Source organism: Dermacentor albipictus, chromosome 7, assembly GCF_038994185.2.
Source record: "Dermacentor albipictus isolate Rhodes 1998 colony chromosome 7, USDA_Dalb.pri_finalv2, whole genome shotgun sequence".
NCBI lineage: Eukaryota > Metazoa > Arthropoda > Arachnida > Ixodida > Ixodidae > Dermacentor > Dermacentor albipictus.
In genome coordinates this window covers 100,569,975-100,591,355 of record NC_091827.1, presented here as the reverse complement: position 1 = coordinate 100,591,355, position 21,381 = coordinate 100,569,975, and the positions used below count along the sequence as shown (strand labels likewise).

Below are 21,381 nucleotides of genomic sequence, written 5' to 3'. Positions count from 1 at the left end.
TCAGCACCATGCTAACAGTCGGCAAGGGGCATGGAATTGTACACATTACACTTCAACATGCACCATCCCGTTGGGCTCAACAGATGAAGCAAACAATGATGTACCTAATGGAGAATTGAATAAAGTGTGCGTATAAGTGTGTGGTGTGAATTCTGTTACATAACTTAGACAATCATCCTAGATGGTTTCTGCCACATTTTTGTTTCATCCTCTGGTCTGGGGAAACAACAACACAGCCAGAACTCATACCTGCAACCTCGCAATCCACTGCAAAATAACATAACCATGAGTCATCTAGCCAGGCAGTCAAACCTGGTAAAACAAGCTCATATCTGGCTCAAAAAGACTTTTGTTATACCCTACATTGGTTGCAAGCCCATGCGTCGTTACCGTCGAATAAAGATGTCTTTATCAGACCACGCAAAATAAATGCAAGTCTCTGACAGGCCAGCAAAGGGCCTTCTGTCAACTTTGATGGCCCATAGGTACCTTGCCATGCCAATGCATGGCACTTGCGCGATGCTAAATTGCAAACGCACTCTGCACTGTTTTAAATATGCAACGGTGTGACCATGCAGGATAAGCACGTTGACTTGCTGGCTGCGGGACTCCCATTTTTGCTGTGAGAATACAAACCTTGAGGTGCAAGCAAACTACATTACCTGGGCTCTTGCATTTAAGGTTTTATTACAGCGCCAGAATACTAACTGCAGAAAAGCATCGCCAAAAAATTCTTTAATTACGTTATTATATCCAATAATTCTTTAAATCATTTTTGTTTATATTGTGTTTAAGCTGTGCTTCTACGTCTCGCTCACAGTTCACTATATGCAAGCAAACACCAATTCGTGTAAGCTCACCAATAAGGTGTTCCAATGAACGACTTTCGCTTGCTGATGGTGGCAGTGATCTGGGCAGACACGCCAAAATCGGCTGCAAAAGAGAAAACAAAACACAGATCACATCAAAATAATTAGAACGACAAAGCAAAGGGGTTGGAAGATCAAAGGCCTCTGATAATTGTTGCTTTTTTTGCTTTTTTATTAGTACTATTATAACTGCTATTCCAGTCCTTACTGTACAAATGTACAGTAAAATCTCTACTGAGAACCACACACATCTAAAGGCCACGTCTCAGTTTTTAAAGAAGTTTGCGCTTTGCAATGTCTTGGCAAACTGAAACTGACAGAGTTTATTCCACCTGTCAAGATTAAAATTTAAAATAGGTAGGTGAATCAAATATGATGAAGAATAGTGTTCCGATGAAGACAAGGGCAAGTAGCAAGAAATTTTCAGTGTGCACCTGTGTTAATGGAACATTTAAGAATTATTATGGTGACATTACCTGCAACCTTCCGATTCCCATTTCAACAGAGTTCTCAGATGAATAACTTATATCCCAAAGAGCACATACTTCCTGAATCGACTGACTAGTTATCATATCTCATTTACATCTAAGCCGTGGCGGATGTTGAAGCATAGTGCTCCAGAAAAATATGGATCGCCAGAGTGTTAAAAGTTAGCAAATATCACACGAGTATTACTTATGCATTCAGTGCCTACCTGCCCGCTACTATGATTTTACTGTGAAATGCCTAGATTTTTACATCTTAATGAAAATTGTTACAATGACACCAACATTTTACACATTTAGATTTGGTTTTGGTTTTAAAGGGGCATATTAAAGATAGCATATGAAAACACAAAATTATTTTCTTTGTGGTTGAACTTAAGCCATATAAGTACTCAGGGGCCAACCTATACCCCTCCTCCTAGTTTTCTGTGATCCTCCCAATAAAGATGGCTTTATAATCTTGCTGCACTCTACAAAATGTTACAAAAGGCCACGACGTCATGACAGTACGACGTCATGACGTCATACGATAAATAAAGTATGACGTCATGACGTCATACTTGATTTCCTGCGACAACATTCATAAGAGAAGGTGCAAACATTGTTGCAAAGGGTCATAACATGATGCCCTTTGTTATCAGACAATAAGCCTTACTTTTTACAGAAGCGGCTGCAGGGATTCTCTGCACTGTCGAGCATGGTTGCAGGTGTGGCCTATGAAGCACAAACTAGAGCAATGCAGAGAATGCCTGAATTACCTGACACTCTGTTAAGCAGCACTGTTGCCCTCAAGAAGGGAGTCAAGAAGGCAAATCAGAGAGAAGGGAGGCGCACTCACCGAGCTTGACGTCACCGTCGTCGGTCAAGAGGATGTTGGCGCCCTTGACGTCTCGGTGCATCTTGCCCACATAGTGCAGGTAGGCAATCCCTTTGAGCGTCTCCCGGCACATGTATGCTATCTGCTGCTCACTCAGGGGACCCGTGACTGCAAGACGGCACCGAACGACAGGAGTGAGAGGTCAGCGAGGCACTGGCTTCTAGACACGACGATGCATTGACGAACAGGTGCTTCAGCATACATGGACTTATCAACTATCCACGTTTTTTTAATTAAATCCAAAGATTTGCGCTGGATTGTGCTGTATACTGCACCAAGATGTGATGAAGCCATGAGTAACAGTGCTCGCCAACATTACTTCACACTAAGTCAGTCCACGTGGCAGACTCGGCGCATTTGAATGGTTGCAATGTTTAAGAATAGTGCAAATAACAAGTATGCACTTTCTACACAGCCTGTACACCTGCAACTTGGGTAACCAAGCCAACAAGAATGCAGCATCAACAGCACTGCAACAAGTAAGCGCACACACAGTTTTGAGAGCTCTCACCTACAAATGCACAAAGGCTGAATTTACCCCCAGTGACAACATCTACCTGTTTGTGAGCAATACAATTTAGGTGACAGGTTGCTTGCAGCAGCGTAATTGTAGTTTGTTACTGCTGGTACTCCGCAACCTGAACAAATAATGCCCTCCAATTTAACCATCCTAATGAACTGTTTGATGATTGTAATCACGAATAAACAATATCTGAAACAGAATCGATCTTTTCATCACAGATGGCGCCCCTTGCATAAAATCGTCACTTCACAGCAAGCACAGTGTATGAATCCAATGTAAAAACATGGAAACCACCTCGAAACAAGAAATCTGCATACCATGCATAGGTATAATTTTTGCCTTCAAAAATAAATACCTCAATAAATACAGTTGATTCACGTTAGTTCAAAGTACAAGCTTTCATTTCAATTATCAGGAATTTTACTGATCGATAGCTAGATAATATGGCACAAAGAAATGAATTAATGAATAAAGCCTTTATTTTAAGGAAGGGGACGGCTCTAGGCCGCTGATGGAAATTAGGAGGGAAGGCAATGTGGGTTCCCAGACTGTTGGCTGAAGCACATCTTCATCTCAGTCTTGGACCTTCCGCTTTATTCAGACTCAGGTGCATGTTCAGTTCCACCGCTCTCACATGAGCTGATCAACCCCTTCTACACTACTCGAAACAAGCCACTTTGTCTGCCATATGTCGCAATGGCTTTCTGTGTTTCAGGGTTAGTTTGTATTGCAATTCCTAGTGTTCTAATGTCTCCGTGTAGTAAATGCTGAATGTTGGATCTCCCTCGTGAAAAAGCTGCACAGCTCCAAATGAGGTGTTGCAAGTCTGCTCTGCATGACTCCTGGCAATGTGTGCATCGGGTATAAGTCTTTGCAGTCGCAGCTTGTCTGGGTTGGTGCCATTTCTCAAGTATGTGTGGTGTGTATGCAGCGTTGGCCATAACCTTATTTAAAAAAACCTCTTCCGTGCGAGTAGGCCCACCCTTGTCGTCAAACACATGTACTGGTGTAGCTTCTAATAATCTCCGTTTACTGTCTGCTTTTATTTTAGTACGAATGTAATGCATCAGTGCTCTGCTAGGAGAGTCTTCGGCCAATATCTTTATATGGATTTTGGTCCGCGGGGTTCGGCGAGGAAATGGAGTGTGGGGAGCTGTACGCATAATCAAGCCCCCCCGCTTGCTCGGCAGCAGCGTGAACGGCTGCGCTTCCCCCATCCATGCCGGTGTGCCCCGGTGTCCATAGGATTTGAACATTTGTCCCATTGTCCTGTATTCTCCTTAGCTTTTTTTCTGGTGTCGTTGGCCACCGCATCATCTGTCGTAGGCCCTGTTAATTCCGCCACTGCTCCGTACGAATCAGTAAGGATCCAATAATTATTTCGCACTCTCTGCTCTACAATGTCTCCCATGTCAATGGGAATGGTGTTGACCGATCCCCATATAGCTAAGAGCTCAGCGTGCAACGTTGCAGCTCCAGGAAGCTGACATGTGTGATAGCCATTGTGTTGGGGTGCAGATGTGCTAACCCAGGCCATGCTTGCTATGTCGTTTGTGATTGCAGCGTCCGTGTAGATGTCAATGGTGCGCTGCGGCGTTCTTAATTCCAATCTCTTTTCAGATATTTTTCTAGCTTCCCCACTTCGCTTGGCGATAGGGCGTTGTTGCCTCCGTATGCCCAGTGGTGCTTTCCATGGTGGCGCTATGGTCGCTTCCACGGGCTCTGGCTTCGCATGAACTTGTTTATCCCGTGCCATGATCTGTTTTCCTTGGGTCATGTTTTCCCACCAGGATCGCATTCGAATTCGTGCTTCACTGATTACGTCCCGTGTGGGTGGAAATAAATATGGGCTATCTAGAAAACGGTACACATGCTCGGCCACATTTAAAAAGATGTAAGACCACAATGGGTAGCCTTGTTAAGAGAGCCATGTTGCAGTGACACCCACCCACTTAAATACCAGCCTGGTGATCCAACACAGGGACCATCTCACATGCAAGCCGCACAAAGGTGCTCTCCCGAGAAAATTAAGCTCATGCTACTTTGCCACGTGTAGCCAACAAGCTTTGATAAATGGAAACCTTGTTTGACTGAAACAGCTTCAAAGTGCACCGAGAACATAGTAAACCCATTAAAATTTGTCTGAGCAAAATCAAATTTTTAATTACCAGAGCCTGAATTAGCAAGGTATGAGTGCAGTGTAACCTGCAGTACAACTGCACAATTTAGTCAGAGAAAAAAATGAAGACAGAGAGAAGGGAAGTGGCCTCACTGTGGTAGATGTCCTGTAGTGATCCCCCTCCACAATACTCCATGCAAATCCAGAGCTTGTCCCGCCGCAAGTAGGAGCCGAAGTAAGCCACAATGTTCGGGTGCCGGCAGTCTTTCATCATCAGGATTTCCTGCTGGATGACTCCAAACTCGTCCCCTGCAACCCAAGCAGAACTAGTAGTGAGAGACTATTCTGAAAGGCTGTGACAATAACCTTCCTCAAGCTTTTTTAGGAGCCATATAAAAGTTCATTATTGTTTTTTTTTATTCATTCCATTTGTTTTTGCTTTTTTTTCTCCACTGTGCTGAGCAGCTGGTATCGTAAGGTTTCGTTAATCTGATCACAGTCAGTTCATTTTTTCGGTTAATTTGTTCCCAAACTAAGGTCCCAGTCAGTGCCCAGGCATTACTACGGACCAAAACTTGTGTTGTTTTGAACCTGAAATTGGCTCTCACTAATAAAGATGAAGCATGAGTGTAAATGTGCCACTGGTTGCCCTCATAGATAGAGTCAGAATATATGAACATCACACATGCCTTTGAAATGATGTAGAGGTAACAGCAGTTCCATGTTGTGTGACCAGGTGACAACAGTGCTTCTGTGCTTTTACTTTTAGTGTTTTAATTACACAGTACCCTATAAGTTGTTTTTTGTTGTTTGTATAGTAAATTCGAGTGAATTTCTTTGTATTTCTTTTCTGTCCGTTACTATCAATTTCGTTTATTTCATTTAATTTCACTGCATTTGTTCCTTGCGATTGCATGATTTCCTGCGTTAGATTTATTGCAACTGCCAAATGTATGCTCCATTACTTACTTTCTTCCGTGTTTCCTTGTATATGATTTTAATGTGGTGCTCCTTGTTGCTTTAGAAAAAGCATATCTATAAATCACAGGAGGTCCGGATACAGTCATTGACTATGGGACCTCCTTCTATATATTACTTTTCTTTATAAGCTGTAATCTGTTATGAATAAATCAATTTCCATTTCAATTTCAAGCATTCTTTCTGGAAATAAATTCAGTATAAGTCACCGCTGTCCGCGTTGTTCTTTTTTATGCCGGTCAACGTTTAGCTTTGCACTGTAAGCATACTCACTGTATGATTCAAACTTAAGTGTTCAGTGCCATGTCACTGTATTGAAAAATGAAGGCAGTGAAGAACAATAACTGCTCAAACATTTGGAGCAGCAAAATAAGATTAAGTGGAAACAATGTTTGGACAAACTGCAGGCTCTCAATGTTAGACACACACACACACAAAAAAAAGAATAAGTCACCTGAATTGTTAAAGATCAAATGAAGTTGCTCACATGGCAAACACAAGTCGTCTATATTAACGATGCAGAGCATAGAACAGACTGTGTAGGTTAGGTTAAAAAAAAAACTTACACACATTACAGATGTGAACAAACTGCATGCAATTATGTATGTGGTTTGAGTCGGATGTTTGTCCGCACTTGAAGTAAGTAAAAAGAAAACACACAAACACATGGTAGGTTTTCAAAGTGCAGACCAGCAAGCAAGTAAAAACACACGCTCAGAAAAACTCACATGTGCCATAGCGCCAACCTAGAAAAGAACAGTAGTCAGTATGTACACTGCAGACAAAGGTGTTTTTATTAAAATCAAGCATTGTAGAAACATTTGCAAATGGGCGTTTAAATAGACACTAAATAGAAACCTTGCATTCAGCTATACTTGTAGGTTCACTCTTGGAATATGCAAATCAGTCAGCTTTAACAAAAGTGGAGGATATGGCCGCTAGAAATTATGCAGAATGAGAGACCGGCAGTAAGGCTACCAACATAGTGGCTCACCATGACACCATAGTTTATGACTGTGTGCTAAGGAATGACTGTGTGCTCAGGGGACAACTGCTCATGAATTGATAATTTGCAAGAAATGATGCTGCATGTGCACATGCTAGAAATATATTTTCCAACCAAAATGCTCTAGACCACAAAGTAGTGGAATGAAGTATTGTTCCCATTCAACAGCTTTGCCTTTACCATGTACAAACCCTGAACACCCACCCCCTCTGCGATAATTCAGCGGCGGTAAGTGCTATTGGATGGCAACAGTACGTTCATTCTCGGTGGCCAGGTGTGGAAGAACTATGACGACCCTAAATTTTCCGAGTTTTTCTCGGGAAGCCTCTCTGCTCGTACTTCCTCGCTAGACGGGGACCGTGTTTAGAAGGAGAAATGTAGTCTGTGAACGAGAGTTCTCAGTTGAGAAACAGCCTTGGAAAGCAGATTACTAACCAATTTCAGAAGTGGTTTTTTGCTGAATATGCGGCACTGTGAAAAAGTCTGCAGTCCATCCCATTTGTAAAAATGGAATGGGGATCGTCTTCCCCAATCCTCAATGATAGACTTCGTGTAACTGCAGCAAGCAAACACACTCAATCGACACTATACGCACACCAGCTGTCTCGGTATTACTTCGCAGCTGCACAAGGTGATAGAACACTTGTTATGCTTTTGTGACTGTCATGACGTCCAATGCAACATTCTTCGGAGTGCGTTAAACTGACTAGATCACACACCATATTCAGAGACAAATATCCTTGGACCATAATCCCATGTGTCGCGGGCTTTTAAAGTAATGCAGTCATTACTACAGTTTACGAAATCGACTGGCCTCGGTGACCGATTGTAGGTGTGATAGACAGGTGCACATGTTCGCATTGCTAGTACCTTCCTCCCTGTCTCTCCCTTTTCTTTCTCGTTCCTTAACCCCCTTCTCTCCGCATAGGGCAGCAATTTGGATGCATGCCTAGTTGACCTTCCTACCTTTCCTTCCTTCTCTTCCTCCTCCTCCTCCTCAGTGTCACTTTGCACACATGCTGCCAGGAAAACAATGTTTTCCAACAAAGAGGCGAGGCTCCCGATTCTGCCAACAGAAGTCACTATGAATTTTGCAACTGGTTTGTTGCAATCTAAACTAAGCTATGACTAACCGTTTTTGTTGTTGTTGTTGAATAACTCCACACAGATGGGAACATATGACTCACCCTGGCAGTTCATTAAAATCTTTACAGCCCAGAGAGAGAGAGAGAGAAACTCAAGCAGGAAAATTTGCCCCCCCCCCTTTTTTTTCTACTAATATAGGCCTTTTTCTGATTAGCATGTGCTGGTAGGCTAGTCAGTTGCATATTCTTTGAGCTGCACAACGGCACTGTTGTGCCTTTGTGTGTTCTGCATTACAGCCCAAATTCATTTCTTGTTAAATAAAAGCAAACGGGACCTTTGAAAGAATAACTGGCAAGTCTAATCTGATCGTGTGTTTCTCTTTAGCATTCCTTGAAGTGCAAAGGCAAATGGACATTCAAATAAGAACATGCCCTACAGAGTACATAAATGGAGGTGAACATTCACAAGCAGATATTACTTCGAAGTATTGGCCAACGACTCTGCCTTGCTGGTTGGACAAGTGAAAGCAGTTAAAAAACCTGCACCACACAATGTTCACATATTGTGTTTGGATTTCTATGAGACATATGCATAAAGTCAGAGAACGGAAGCCTTGAGTGAGAGACAAAAATATAATGAGCAGAAATAAAATGCACTGTCATAACAAGCACGCCTGCGTGAAAAATAATTATTCATTCATATAAATTACCTCTGCTGTGAGCAATTAGCCTGATTTACCAACAAATTGTCCAACAAAAGGATGTCATTACGACATTTATTCCCTTACAAAGAACAAATTAATTTATTACAGTGGCAAAAGTGTTGACTATTACTGCAGTAAAAGCAAAGGATCTGCCCCACCATTGGGTGCAACAGCTTCTTTAAAATTCACCAATTTAATGCCCCAGATTTCCCTATGGTGTGCCAGGCTTCATTATCATTTCTTTGTTAACATTTGGTTTTTTCTGTCTTGTATAACAGAAATAATGATTTCTTCAAATGAAAAATCTAGCCAACAGCAGAGAGCATGCTCCATCTGACTTTCACACTTTTGTTCTTATGATATGACGCTGCACTGTTGTAGTATAAATCACTGAATCAAAGGGGTTAGGGTATCCTTTCTGTGCTAGTGCCACACATTGGTAATTTATTGAGGCAAGCTACGAAAAATCAGGTCATCAGCTACAGAATAAGGAAAAGAAATGGCCACCTCCATGGCAGGAACCTTGAGCATGTCGGCATAATTGCTGTATGAGGGCCAACTTCCCTTGTTAACCTAAGTTCTGATCAATCGCAAGATGAATGCTTCCAGGTAGGCTTTTAAATGGTATCAATCAAGCATTAAATGTTCACATCAGCAAATAGCAGCAATAAAAAGTGAAGAGCCAGCCCATTTTCTAACTTTCCTGTCCACACTACATTCAAAGGTCCACTGTTGCATCCAAAGAAGGGGCCCTCGGGGCCCATCCCCGAGGGCCCCTTCTTTGGATCCACCAATGGACCTTTGAGTGTAGTGGACCTTTGAATGTAGGGGCCCGAGGGCCCCTTCTGTGCTGTTTATTTCACATTCCAGTAATTATGCCAACCAGCTGAGTCAGGTATGCTTCTGGAGAGAGAAATCAGCAGATACAGGAGAAGTGTGTCACGTTCAAGCATATGGGGTCTCTGCTTGCAATCCAGATCACAACACACTCTTTGTTTTCATATGTGCAGGCTAGTCTAACTATAGCCCCAGTCCAGCCAGGCATGTACCCAAGGGGGTCCCGGGGGTGCGCGAAATTAAGCAGCATACTCTCTCCCTCCCCACCCACGGCACCACTCCTCACACACATTCCCAAAACGCCAACAAATCAATATATTTCGTGGTCAACATTTTGCTGCCTTTTACAGCGAAAGCTGTATATGACTAACCTTCGGTAGTTTTTTCGGCATCCGTCAACAGAAAAAATCATCATGTGGCCGGCCAATACTGGTGATAGTGCAGAAAGCATACAAGCTCAATGGCAGATACCCCTGTTGGCTCGGGAACCAATAACGCACCCTTTCAGATCTTCAGGATGGGCCCATGTGTGGGGTGTGCTCAACGCCTGCTTCACCTCCACCGCAGGTCGGCCCAGCATTGCACAACCTTTGGGATGGACCCACGCATGCAGAGTGCTCAACGCCTGCTTCACTTCCGCTGTGGGGTGGACCCGCTATTGCACTATCTTCGGGATGGCCCCACGTATGGAGAGTGCTCAACATCTCCTTCACCTTTGCCGCAGGTCGGCCCAGCATTGCACTACGTTTGGGCCGACCCGCAGCGGAGGTGAAGCACTTTGCCTTTCGTTTGAGAGCTTTGACTGTCGTCAGCTTTCATTGCGATTGCGTCCTCACGGAGTTAAATGGTTGTCGATTTTTTCACTCTTTTTGGATGGCGATAGTTGTCGGCATCTATTAGGATGTGGAGTCCAGTTTTCTCATCGATTAGCTGCCCACACGATTAATTCAGGATGAGTTCAGCTGTCACCATCTATTCAAGGAACACGCGCATTGCTGTTGTTTCATTAGTTCAACCTTTTTTGTTCAACTGATCCAGGGACCAGGAAAGAGATTCGGTTCATAGTCAGCTAGTCTGTATGCTCGTGGAATTAGTTGCAGCAAAAGAATATGCCAGTTGCATTAAACTTTTCCTTTTGCTTCATTATTTCCTCAAGTGACGGCTCACCACGATGCTGGCAGATCCTCGGAACCATATACTCTCATCTGTATACTTATATACTGTAATTAACATACGATGTAATAATAATAAGCTGATTTGATTTGATTTTATATGGCTTAGATAAGGTGGAAAATAAAACAATGTGAAACAGCCTCCATCATCACACCCTGCAATAATCGTTAAATCCATAAGCAATATGACTGTCACCTGTTACCTCGTCTCTGGCTTTTCCCTAATTGTACGGCACTTCTCGTGAAAAATTGGCAACTGGAAACAATCGTCACAAGGAGTCGAGAAATTGAGCGATCTACTAAGGGAGAGAGCCAAAGTAACAGCCAAACAGGAAGCTAAAGCAAAAATTAACAAATTTAACCGTTGTTTGTGAAAATATTTATGGACCAACATCTTTCTTTAAAAAAAAAAAGAAGAGAAAACGCAGCCGCAAGTGGAGAATGATTCCGTGTGTTTGAACAACGCTTATACAGTTATCAGTCGAGCCGCCTCACGTAGCCACTTCTCTGATGTGCTACTGTGGGTGTTTTCTAACCTTCCGGTGGGTGCAGTACGTCTAGAATCGCAGCGTCCTGCGCTCTACGCGGTTGTACGGGACTGGTGAGCACACATTGTTACGCAACTTCCAGAATAACAACCCAAGTCGGTTTTGGCACTTAAATTGGTAGAGCAGTAAACAAGGGATCCAAAAGAACTGTGATTGTTCTGCAAATATATATATATATTTCTCTAGAATTCTTCCAGAGCTAATTTTTAAAGAACGCTACTAGAAATCTTTATTTTACATTTTCGCAGTGTTCTTCCTGTGCTTCTGTCATGCATGAGTCCATTTCATGTGGTTCCTTGTTTGCCAAGTAAAGGAGAGATGTATCCCACAGGCGTACCTGTGAGGTACACCTTATTTCATTTTTCTTTGGCTGGTTTACGTGTCTTTATTGCGAATAGTGGGCATTATTACCATTTGTACTAGTAAAGGTACCTCCCCCTCATTGGCATAGAAAACTTACCTTGGGTTCCCCCCCTCAAAAATCCTGGCTTCGTGCCCAAGCCCAGCCATCAGTGTGCGCCATGGCATAAATTGATTTGGTAGCTGGCAAAATCTGAATTCATTAACCAAATGTACCCAACCTTCCTCAAGCATGTGAAACCACACTGACCTGGCTCCAACTTGATGACCTTGATGGCCGCCATCTCACCGGTGGATAGCCTCTTCGCCTGTAACGAGAGCAAAGAGGAAGCGCTTTGTGAGCACAGGTAATGACAGTCAAATTAACATGTATTGACTGTTTCATATTGGTGGAAAAAGGAGCAAGACACAATGAGCACAGCTCAGGCATGTGGCTTTGCACTCACAGTAAGATCGCAGCAAAAAAAATTTGCTAAATATCTGAACACAATGTATGATGTAGGGTGGGCTTTGCAGATGAATAACAGAAGAAGAAAAAAAGACATCCCACGGTCAAACTACAGTCTCAAATATGTACACCCTTCACTGCTAAGAATTTTCAGAACATGAAATGTAAAAAAAAAAATAATGCTATTTTGGTGCTGCTAACAGTCACTTCCCAAAATTCAAAGCTCCAGCTTATACTTTGCCACATGACTACCACATACTATAGCTAAATTATTGTTTAAAAAAAAAACTGACGCCATGGGCGAAATGAACTTTTTTCTAGATTTGTGCATCTGTGAGCTTTCTGATAATTGGGACAAGGTGTACATATGTAGGCTGGTTACTTGATAGGTACACATAGCCATTTACACCACTCTAATATGCGCTAATTCAAAACCCATACACATACAAAAAAGAATGCCACTTCACCAATATGCATATATTCTCGCCATGCAACTAATCCAGGTTGAAATTTCCTTAAGGAACATGAAGTAGCAATCCTGAAAACCAATGCTGGCTGCTAAATCACCAGCCTATACACGATGCAGGCCACAAGACTTTCTCAGTGATCTCCTATTACCACTGCTGTGCTTAAACTGAACCCACTAGGTATGCACAGTTTCCCTAATCTCAGCCTTCTACACAATTCCCTGCTGCCCCCTCAGTGCATTTCTCATTTTTTTTCTTTGTCGCCAATTCTGCTACTGAAACAAACTTACAGTTACAACTTCAAAGAATAGAAGAATCATCCATCTCCACTGTTTTTAGCTTAATCTGAGCTAAGATATCAGCTACTGATTGCTAATCTGCACTGTTGCTTCTCTCTTCATATTGCACAGATAATTTTTCTTTCAATAGCTTTCTCTGGAGTATTCTCCCGTAGCCTCCAAGTTACCCATCGATTGATGCTGGTAAAATGAAGACAATTCACTTAAGCGACGCTACAACAAGCGCCTTTATTGCCCAAAATGGGTTTGCTATATCAGAAAGTTCACTAAAGCTGGACTTGCCTTCAAAACTAGCAATAGTGAACTCAACAGTGCGCCGAGGAAATGGCATATTTCCTGAAATGGTGATCACCGCCTTCACAGGCATAAACTGGTGATTGAGCTCTGTTTAAGTAATTACCACCTGACAATGATACTCAACAACTTTGTCAAACTGTTCACATGACTGTAGTTAAAGCCCCTGGCCTATACAAAATGCTTGAGCGAGCTATGAAGCTTACAGCATACAATGTTGAGACCACTGGGGCCAATCCCCACCTCGTCAGTGCCCTGCCACAGCATGGTTCATTGCATTTATTTTAACTAAACTGAGCAGGGCACCAGGCCATTATAAGTGGTTAGCTCTCTCATAGACTCCTTGTGAAACATTTCAATTGTTCAGAAACTGTTATTGCTCCAAGTGAAATTGTTACATATGGGCTCAAGTGCAGTTTGTACTTTCCTTTTCAAGGATCAGGCTAACTCCCATTTAGGGCCTTCAAGTTACGAACCCCTAACCCCAATGCCTGTCATAACATACAATGGTACTGGGAGTAGTGTTTTTATGCATGTAAGAAGTGCTGCAAGGGAAAATGACATGTGGATCCCCAATGCAGTTCACCATATCTTTAGGGACACATGTCAGAAGTGTTCCCACTACTATGTCAACACATGTTCAGTAACTGAGTGGCTTCAATTATGCTAGTGTTACATGTGCCTTAAGTTAAGTAAAACTGTTATGTGTGCTTCTTCACTATGCTTTTCATGTTTTTTGTGTGTGTATGTGCATGTGTGTGCGTGTGGACGACTCTCTTTCCTAATCAGATTATTCTTGTGCTACGACTATTGTTAGCAGCTTCTCTGTCGACTACACACTGGTATTTGACACACACTGTAAACAGTTATCAAATTGCAAATTCTCCTACTAAGAATACAAAAATACAAGTGAAAAAATCAAGAGTGGCTCAGCCACTGCTGTAGTTAATTTTGTGGAGCAACACACACACACAAACCTGTGTGGTGGCAAGTTGTCTTTTTGTTCACTTTCATTTCCCCATTCCCCACTATTTCTACATCTAAATTCAAAGAAAGGGCTCTAAGTTTCTATTATATGCTTCCCTTGGCATAATTGTCTGTAGGCTTTATGTAGTCAGAATCCATGGTGTCACACAAAACCTCTTTTTGTTTGTTTGTCTGTTTTCTGTTTTTTACAGATTCTATAATGTCACACGAAAAAGTGCTGTAAATAGCTTTTTTACCCTTTCCCTACTGCTTACTGTTGGTCATCATTCAGGTGTCAACACTATGTTAGACAGCAACCAGACAGCCGTCACTACTTTGGCTCAACAAAAAACATTAAAAATGAAATAAATGCAACTGCTTTCAGAATATCAAAGTGACATCAGCGTCACGTTTCAGTATATATAACTCCTTCTGGCTTGGTAAGCTAATGGCCATGGTGAAAGTGACATATGTGCTTCGAGTGCTGTACACTTTCAGAAGTGCAACCTGTTGTCTAGCTTTGTTCATGGACGGATGGACGTTATGAGCATTCCCTTTGGAACAGGGCAGCGGGTTGGGCCACCAACCTGTTGCTATTATACTGCCTAATGTCCTACCTAGGTTAAAAAAGAAAAAAAAGAAGAAAAACCCCATGATGAATTTCCTAACCAAATTTTCTGACCCCCTATTGTGAACTTTGTTTTTGTAAGCCTCCATTTTTTTGTCATTTCCCTACTTTTCTGCCACCAATCTTCCAATTGCTTCTTACTAATCTCTATTGTGGACATGCTTACTTTCCCCCTGCTTTCACTGAACCCAAGAGCTTCAAGGAGGCCAACGTTGCCTAAATCGAAAGCTGGGCAGACGTCTTCACATTCTAATAAAACATGCTCCATAGTTTCCCTAGCTTTACCGCAGCAAGCACATGTTTCTTCTTCCTTCTTGTATCTTTCCTTATAGATGCGCGTTCTAAAGCATCCTGATCTCGCTTAAAAAAGTAATGAGCTTCCCTTTAAGTTATCATACAGTGTTTCCTTCCTGATTTCGTTTTTTCCTCTTATGCAGTTACTCATGGCCGGTTTCTTTTGCATTGCCATCACTCACAAGATTACTTCAGCCTCTCTGACTTTCCGCTTGCCTTTCTTTGTTGGTGTGTTGCTCACCCTACAGGCTGCATACTTGCTGGTAAGCTTCCTAGTTCTTGTCCTCCACTGTGTATCAATGTGTTTCCTGTACAGATACTTTAACACTCTCCTAGCCCTTTTACTTTCTTCCCTATTCCTCAGTCATTCGTCATAATCAATTTTACTGTGAGCTTCCCTCACTTCGAAACTTGTCGATCCCATATCACACTGCAGAGCTTCATTTGTAGTCTTCCTGTTAAGGCCTAAGGCGAGGCATCCCACTAACCTTTGGTTGTCATCGAGTCCTGATTGGACCCCTAATTTCAAGCAAACTGCAATTCCAAAAGTAAATCCTGGACTTCCTTTACAGCAACCTCTTGAGGAAGGAAAACACTCTAATGTAAGTACGGTCACGTTGAAGAAAATTCATGGCTGCCAACACAGTGTGTGTGTGTGTGCGTTCGTGCGTGTGTGCGTGTGTGCGTGCGTGCGTGTGTGTGTGTGTGTGTGTGTGTGTGTGTGTGTGTGTGTGTGTGTGTGTGTGTGTGTGTGGAGGGAGAGAGAGAGAAGGAGAGAGAGAGAAGGGTACTGTAGAGCAAACATAAGGTAGCAACGCCGTGCAACCTCCTCGAAGATCAACGCGGTCACTGCTCCTGCTGCACAAGCATGCAGCGTTGAAGATGGAAGCGCGCGCATTGCTAGCTTGGCGGCGACGAGAAAGCCGAGAAATCGGCCGGACAGGGCGCGTGCGGTGGCCGTCCCTCCTCCTCCTCCCGCGGACAGCGCGGCGCCTCCTTCCCGCCAGATAAATGATGCTTAATGACACGGACGAGCGACACCAGAGGGCTCGCGTGTCTCCTCCTCGAAGACGGACGACGCGCAACGACACGCGCGGGACACGCTCGTTCCCGAACAATTGCGTGCAGCGAGGCGGGAACCCCGGGACTGTGGACCCGGGCGCGTTCAACACGGCTCACCGCTTTTCGCGTTTACTTCTTTTCGCAAGTGCTCTCTGGAGGCGACGTCAGAAGGCAACCTCATAAGCGGGCGTACGCACCTTGCGCGTCGTTTCTTAGGTTTTTTTACCCTAGCTCTACCGCTTCGCTTGCGCTGCACAGAATTGGTGAACCGAAGTAGGAAACAGGTACCTCATCGTTTGGAAACCACGCGGCGGCGACGCAGATGGCAAACTGTCGTAAGCGCGCGCCTCCTTCCGTAGGATGACGGATTGCGCCAGTCGGTTGTCGGCTATGCCAACGTGCCTTGCCAGACGAGCCTTTACACCACCGCGAGGACACGAATGCACACCTGCTAACATGCGAATTTTGAAATTCGTAAAAATCCTGTTGACATAACAAAAACAAAAAAGGGAAGAGGGGGGTAGAACTTAGAAGCAACCCACTATTTTTGATCACTTTTTCAGCGGATTTGCTGTTGCCAATCTCGCTTACTTCACGAACTTGTCTGAATAATTTTATCCGAAGCAATTAATTTGTCTAATTAAGGTAGAAACGTATCATCCGGATTTCTTTCATTGTACGCCTTCTTTTTTTTTTCAATCTTCCGCAGCCCCACCTTTCAAGAGCTTTAAAACACTTTCGCGAACACAATCTAATTTTCGTAAAACTTGACGGAACATTCGTAAAATCGTAGAAGCAGCAAAAATTCGTACAGTCATAAAAAAATTCGGGAGGGTCGGCAGGTATGCAAAGGACAACAAACGTGTGCAGCACGCGCATCTCAATTGAACGGAAAGCTTGGAAAGTTGGTATGCTAATAAGACAGTTTCTATGCTCGAAGCCCCCCTTCCCCCCGTGACTGCACGGCGGCGCCCACATAAGGAAAATTGGTTTAATAAATTGCAGTAATTGCAACAGCGTTCCCCAATTTTTCGTATGTCAGCGTCGCCGTACAGTTTTGAGTAAGGTCCCTAGGTGGGACTTTAGCTTCGAGGACTTTTCGGCTCTTGGCACCGTGCTACAGCTCATATTCAACGCGACTGTAGTACGTGCGCATCATCCGCAAAAGACGACCAACAACCTAGTAGGCCCCCCGGAAAAGCATCCACGAACACGCTGTCTCTGTCTATGCGCGCTGAACCCGAAAACGCCAACAGCTGATTCTGCGAGGTCTCTGCTCACAGCACAGATTCAACTGCAAGTGTACACGAAGAGAATATTCAGGGCAGTTACGTTTCCCTATCATGCCGTACGGTAATCCTTACGAATACATTGCCGGACGGAATTACCTAATCACCCCAGTTCACGCGAGAAGGTGCTTTTTCGCGCGTTAATAAGGGGTATCTTGCGATGAGCAAATGACAAGACGACGCCGAGAGCTAGCACTGGCTTTCAACAGCACTGCGACTTATTCCTTTCTTTCCTGGAGTTACAGTTGCCATAACACGCTGCTCATAACGAGAAAAGAAATACAGTAATTGAACCATCTGTAGCGCTACCACTAAAGTGCTGCAGAGATCTTAAAGAACGCGTGTCCAGCATGTCCAGGCCTACGAACGGTCGCTATTAGAACCCGTAACGCCGGGTGCCGGTACGCAAATGTGTATTTTTCACGACCACGCGTGGCTAGAGGGAAAAGAAGAACGCGATTAGCCACGCTCTGCGTTTGTCAGCATTGCTATTTGTGATTCTACTGGCCCACAAGTGGGGACGTCGTGGCTCAGAACACGAAGGGCATGCGTCCTGTCCAGGCGGTTCCACAGCTACTACTGCAGCGATGCGGCAAACAATATGCGCAGCAGATGCACGTAGGCCAACTAAGCCAGTGAGCATACTTGAATACAGCTTAATGACCTCAGGAGAGGAAACAAGCACAGTGCTTCAGGAAGAGCTGGGATCTTAAAAGCAGTCAAAGAGAGAATAATATGGGAGGAGCTACTGAGATATATAGGAGGACGCCGGAAGACTGCTCAAGAAGGGAGAAGGAAATGTTGGGCAGAGAAGGAAGTGTGTACAGCGATTGCATTTTTCCTTCTTTGTGAATGTGACACGCGTCACCGCAATGATACTAAGCCGGAGTGCTTTCTTCCTGCATTTGCGTCTATCTATCCGTCTATATCGATATAGCGATACTAAGTGGGAGTTTCGTCGCCTTTCTTTGGTGTCTGCGTGCCTGTCTATCCACCTACGGTGCCACGTGTCCGTCCGCTCTGTCTCCAGGGGCACTCGCCGATAAAGCGTGGTTGGCTGCCACTCTCTATCTCGTCTCGTCTCATCCCATGCTCTGTCTGTCTGTCACATGACTGTCCGTCTCCACGTAGTGACAGCCTGCCGGGGCAGCCACCACAGTGCACCGAACTACGGTGCATGCGAGTATCCCTTTCGCTCGTGACGCCACGGTGCAGCCGGCGCGTGGCGGGCGGCCAAGTTTTTTCGCGCTTCGACTCGGAAGCCGGCGAGCGGCGGCCTTGGAGCGAGCAGCAGGGCGGGCGCACGCTTTCGGCCAAACACGGCGACGGGCGCCGAGGGACACGCGACGCTAGAAGGAAGCTTGACGCGGACCACATGACGGTGACAAGCGCTGGCAACGACGCCCAGCACGCAACGAGGGCAGAAGCAGAGCACGCGCTGCTCGCATTGCGCGCCTGCAGTGCGGCTCGTCCGTTGATTCCCGAGTCGGACAAATTGCGCCCGATTCCGAGGACGTGTGGCACAAGGAGACGGCGGGTGCGCCGGGTCATCGCGAGCCAGAACGGAGAAATGACGGGGCAACTCGAAAAATAGGTCGCAGTTTAGCGCGAAAGGCGAAGTATCGATTGCGATATCGAATTAGTAGATGGCTATACGAAGTAAGGACAGTAGTTTTATCGGCCGTATATACTTGCAAACACAGGCATACTAACTAAATTAACAAGCATGGTGTCACGCGTGCACGAGCGAACATTAGCACATCTCACTCGATGACCGCCGAAACTCGCTGTCAAAATGCTGCAGTGAGGAAATGCGGCGGCAGCGGCGAGCGAATTGACCTTCGTGCCGCGTCTCGCATCAACGCGAACGAAGTCGCCAAAACACAGCACAGTGTGGACTCTGTACCCGTCCCAGACGGCTTTCAAGATACAGCGGGCCGCCCCGAGTAGGACACACCCCCATTCCCTCCCCTCCCCTTGAAGGTTATGGTTATGATAGGGACACCGTGGTGGTGGAAGCTCGGGACCCATTTTAATCATCTCGACGATCAGATTACACTATCAACAACGACTGTGCTTCGAGTGTTGCCCCTCTGGCCACTCTTCAGAGAGATTCTCAACTCACACTTTTGGCAGTGTTTTGAGTCTTCAAAACCGTGTTGTTAGCGAGGCGTACAGGCGCCCAAATCTTTAACTGGCGTGCGCGAGCGGGGACTTTTGCGGGCGTCAGCGCCGTATGACGGGGCGAGGCTGGAAACAGCCTAGCAGACGATTGGCCCAGCTGAGCGGGCTTTGTCCGCATGCGCTTAGCTTCAGACTGTTTCCAGGCTCGCCCCGTCACACGGCGCTGACACACCGAAAAGTCGCCGCTCGCGCACGCCAGTTAAAGATTTGGGCGCCTGTACGTATGTCCACTAGTGAAGGGAATCCATCGCCAAACTTTTAGCGCCGTAATACACCGGTTTCACAGTGTTACGGTTCACTGTGTGCGGCCATGAAGGAAACGGGTGGCAATCGCCTGAGACACGACGGGCCTAATCGTCACACTCGTCAACGTGAAAAGCCCTGTCCGTCGGGTGGTGTGTGCGACGGGATTGTTCCCCAGTGCAGATCCTACTCTCCACTGTCCTCCGTTTTCAACCCCCTCTACGCCAGAGAGCTGTCTTTCTCCGTATTCCTCTATGTGAACAGACCGGCGTGCTGACAAGGCCCTCTACCGGGGAGCGAGAGAGAAAACGGTTGTCCTGATGGTGTAGAGCATAAGAAGGCCGGCGAAACGCCACGAAAACATCTTCTCTGCCCATGCGTAACGTTTTTTTTTTGTATTTTTTAGTCTCGGAGCGCGCCGCTCACCCGTAACCATGTATTGAACTTCTGTTATTTGTTTTTACGTTATCTCGTCTTCCCTGCCGGACCCTCTCCGATGGTCTATCTCGTTCGAGCTCCAAGCAGACGATGTTGAAGGTCGCCGAAACCCCGTCCCCGTAATACCCGTAACCAGCTCGTAACAACTGGTGGCAGCCGTAACAAGCAGTTTTGTCGCGTGGTGTTCGACGGCAGCTCTGTGGAAAAATAAAGTGCCTGGACGCCAGTGCGTCTTCGTCAGTCTGTGTACGGATACTACTAACTAGTGAGGTATACAGACATACGTTGAGCACTGACTGGCGGCAATTCCGCAATTTCATTAACTTCCGTGAATAAGCTACTGATAAATATATAAATAGCTAATTTATGTGAATTAATTTCATCAGCTATTATATGACTCATGTTTACACCTCATTATTATACTGAATAAATAGCCCAGGTAGCTGCTACGGCGTCTTACTGTGGAGCGCGAGGTCACGGGCTCGACTGCCAACAGCTTTCCGATGGTGGCGAAATGCAGAAAAAAAAGATGAAAAAAACGCTCGCGTGCTTTAATTTGGGCGCACTTAATCAGAGGTAAGACACTGCGACGTCTCCCATATAGCTCCTGTGTTGATTTTGCTACCGTTAAACTCAATCAATCAATCGATCTACCTATCAATCTACCGATGGACTCGATGACACAGCAGTCACCTATAGGCAACAACGCGACCGTAGGGAACGGGCGTCGAGGACACGTCTCTGTGCGGTTCAGGCGCATCGTCACGGAGGAAGGAAGCTGCGCCGACCGAAACTGCGCAGTCATGTATGCGCGTGCACAACAACTATAGCGGCGCAGTCATCACGTGACGCGAAGTGACAAAGCGGCGCGCAGATGTCACGATGTCCATCGAACATCTGCCAACTCCGCATCAATCCATCGACTTGGACGGTGTGCGCCAGTCACGTGCGAAAAACAAAAACACGGCTACCGGTTGCGCAAAACGCGCGGTGTCAAACGCGGACACGAAAGAGGTGTTGTCGCAAGACTGCGGTTATACAATGAAAAACTGACAGCAAGGAAGAACAATGAATAATGAGTAGAATTTATTGATAGGAAAGACAGAGAGGTCGACCTGAGCTAGTGCGCTCTAGTCTGCTACTCTGCACTGGGGAAGAGGGAGGGAGAGTGAAAGTATTGGGATGGATGATGATGATAAGAGAAGT

At 45.1% G+C, this 21,381-nt stretch overlaps 1 protein-coding gene across 11 annotated transcripts in view; it reads right to left on the bottom strand.

The window, feature by feature from the left end:
- The window catches only part of hppy (MAP4K3-like protein hppy), a 217,725-nt gene that overhangs the window by 118,229 nt on the left and 78,115 nt on the right, over positions 1–21,381 (bottom strand). For 8 of the 11 annotated variants that reach the window (XM_065450743.1, XM_065450744.1, XM_065450745.1 and 5 more), the window contains exons 2-6: positions 11,814–11,871; positions 6,580–6,597; positions 5,027–5,182; positions 2,193–2,339; positions 861–933 (exon numbers count right to left, since the gene is read on the bottom strand). In XM_065450743.1, the coding sequence (XP_065306815.1) occupies positions 861–933; positions 2,193–2,339; positions 5,027–5,182; positions 6,580–6,597; positions 11,814–11,871 (452 nt within the window). The remainder of the gene's footprint in view (positions 1–860; positions 934–2,192; positions 2,340–5,026; positions 5,183–6,579; positions 6,598–11,813; positions 11,872–21,381) is intronic. The other 3 variants (XM_065450746.1, XM_065450753.1, XM_065450754.2) reach the window with 1 other exon arrangement.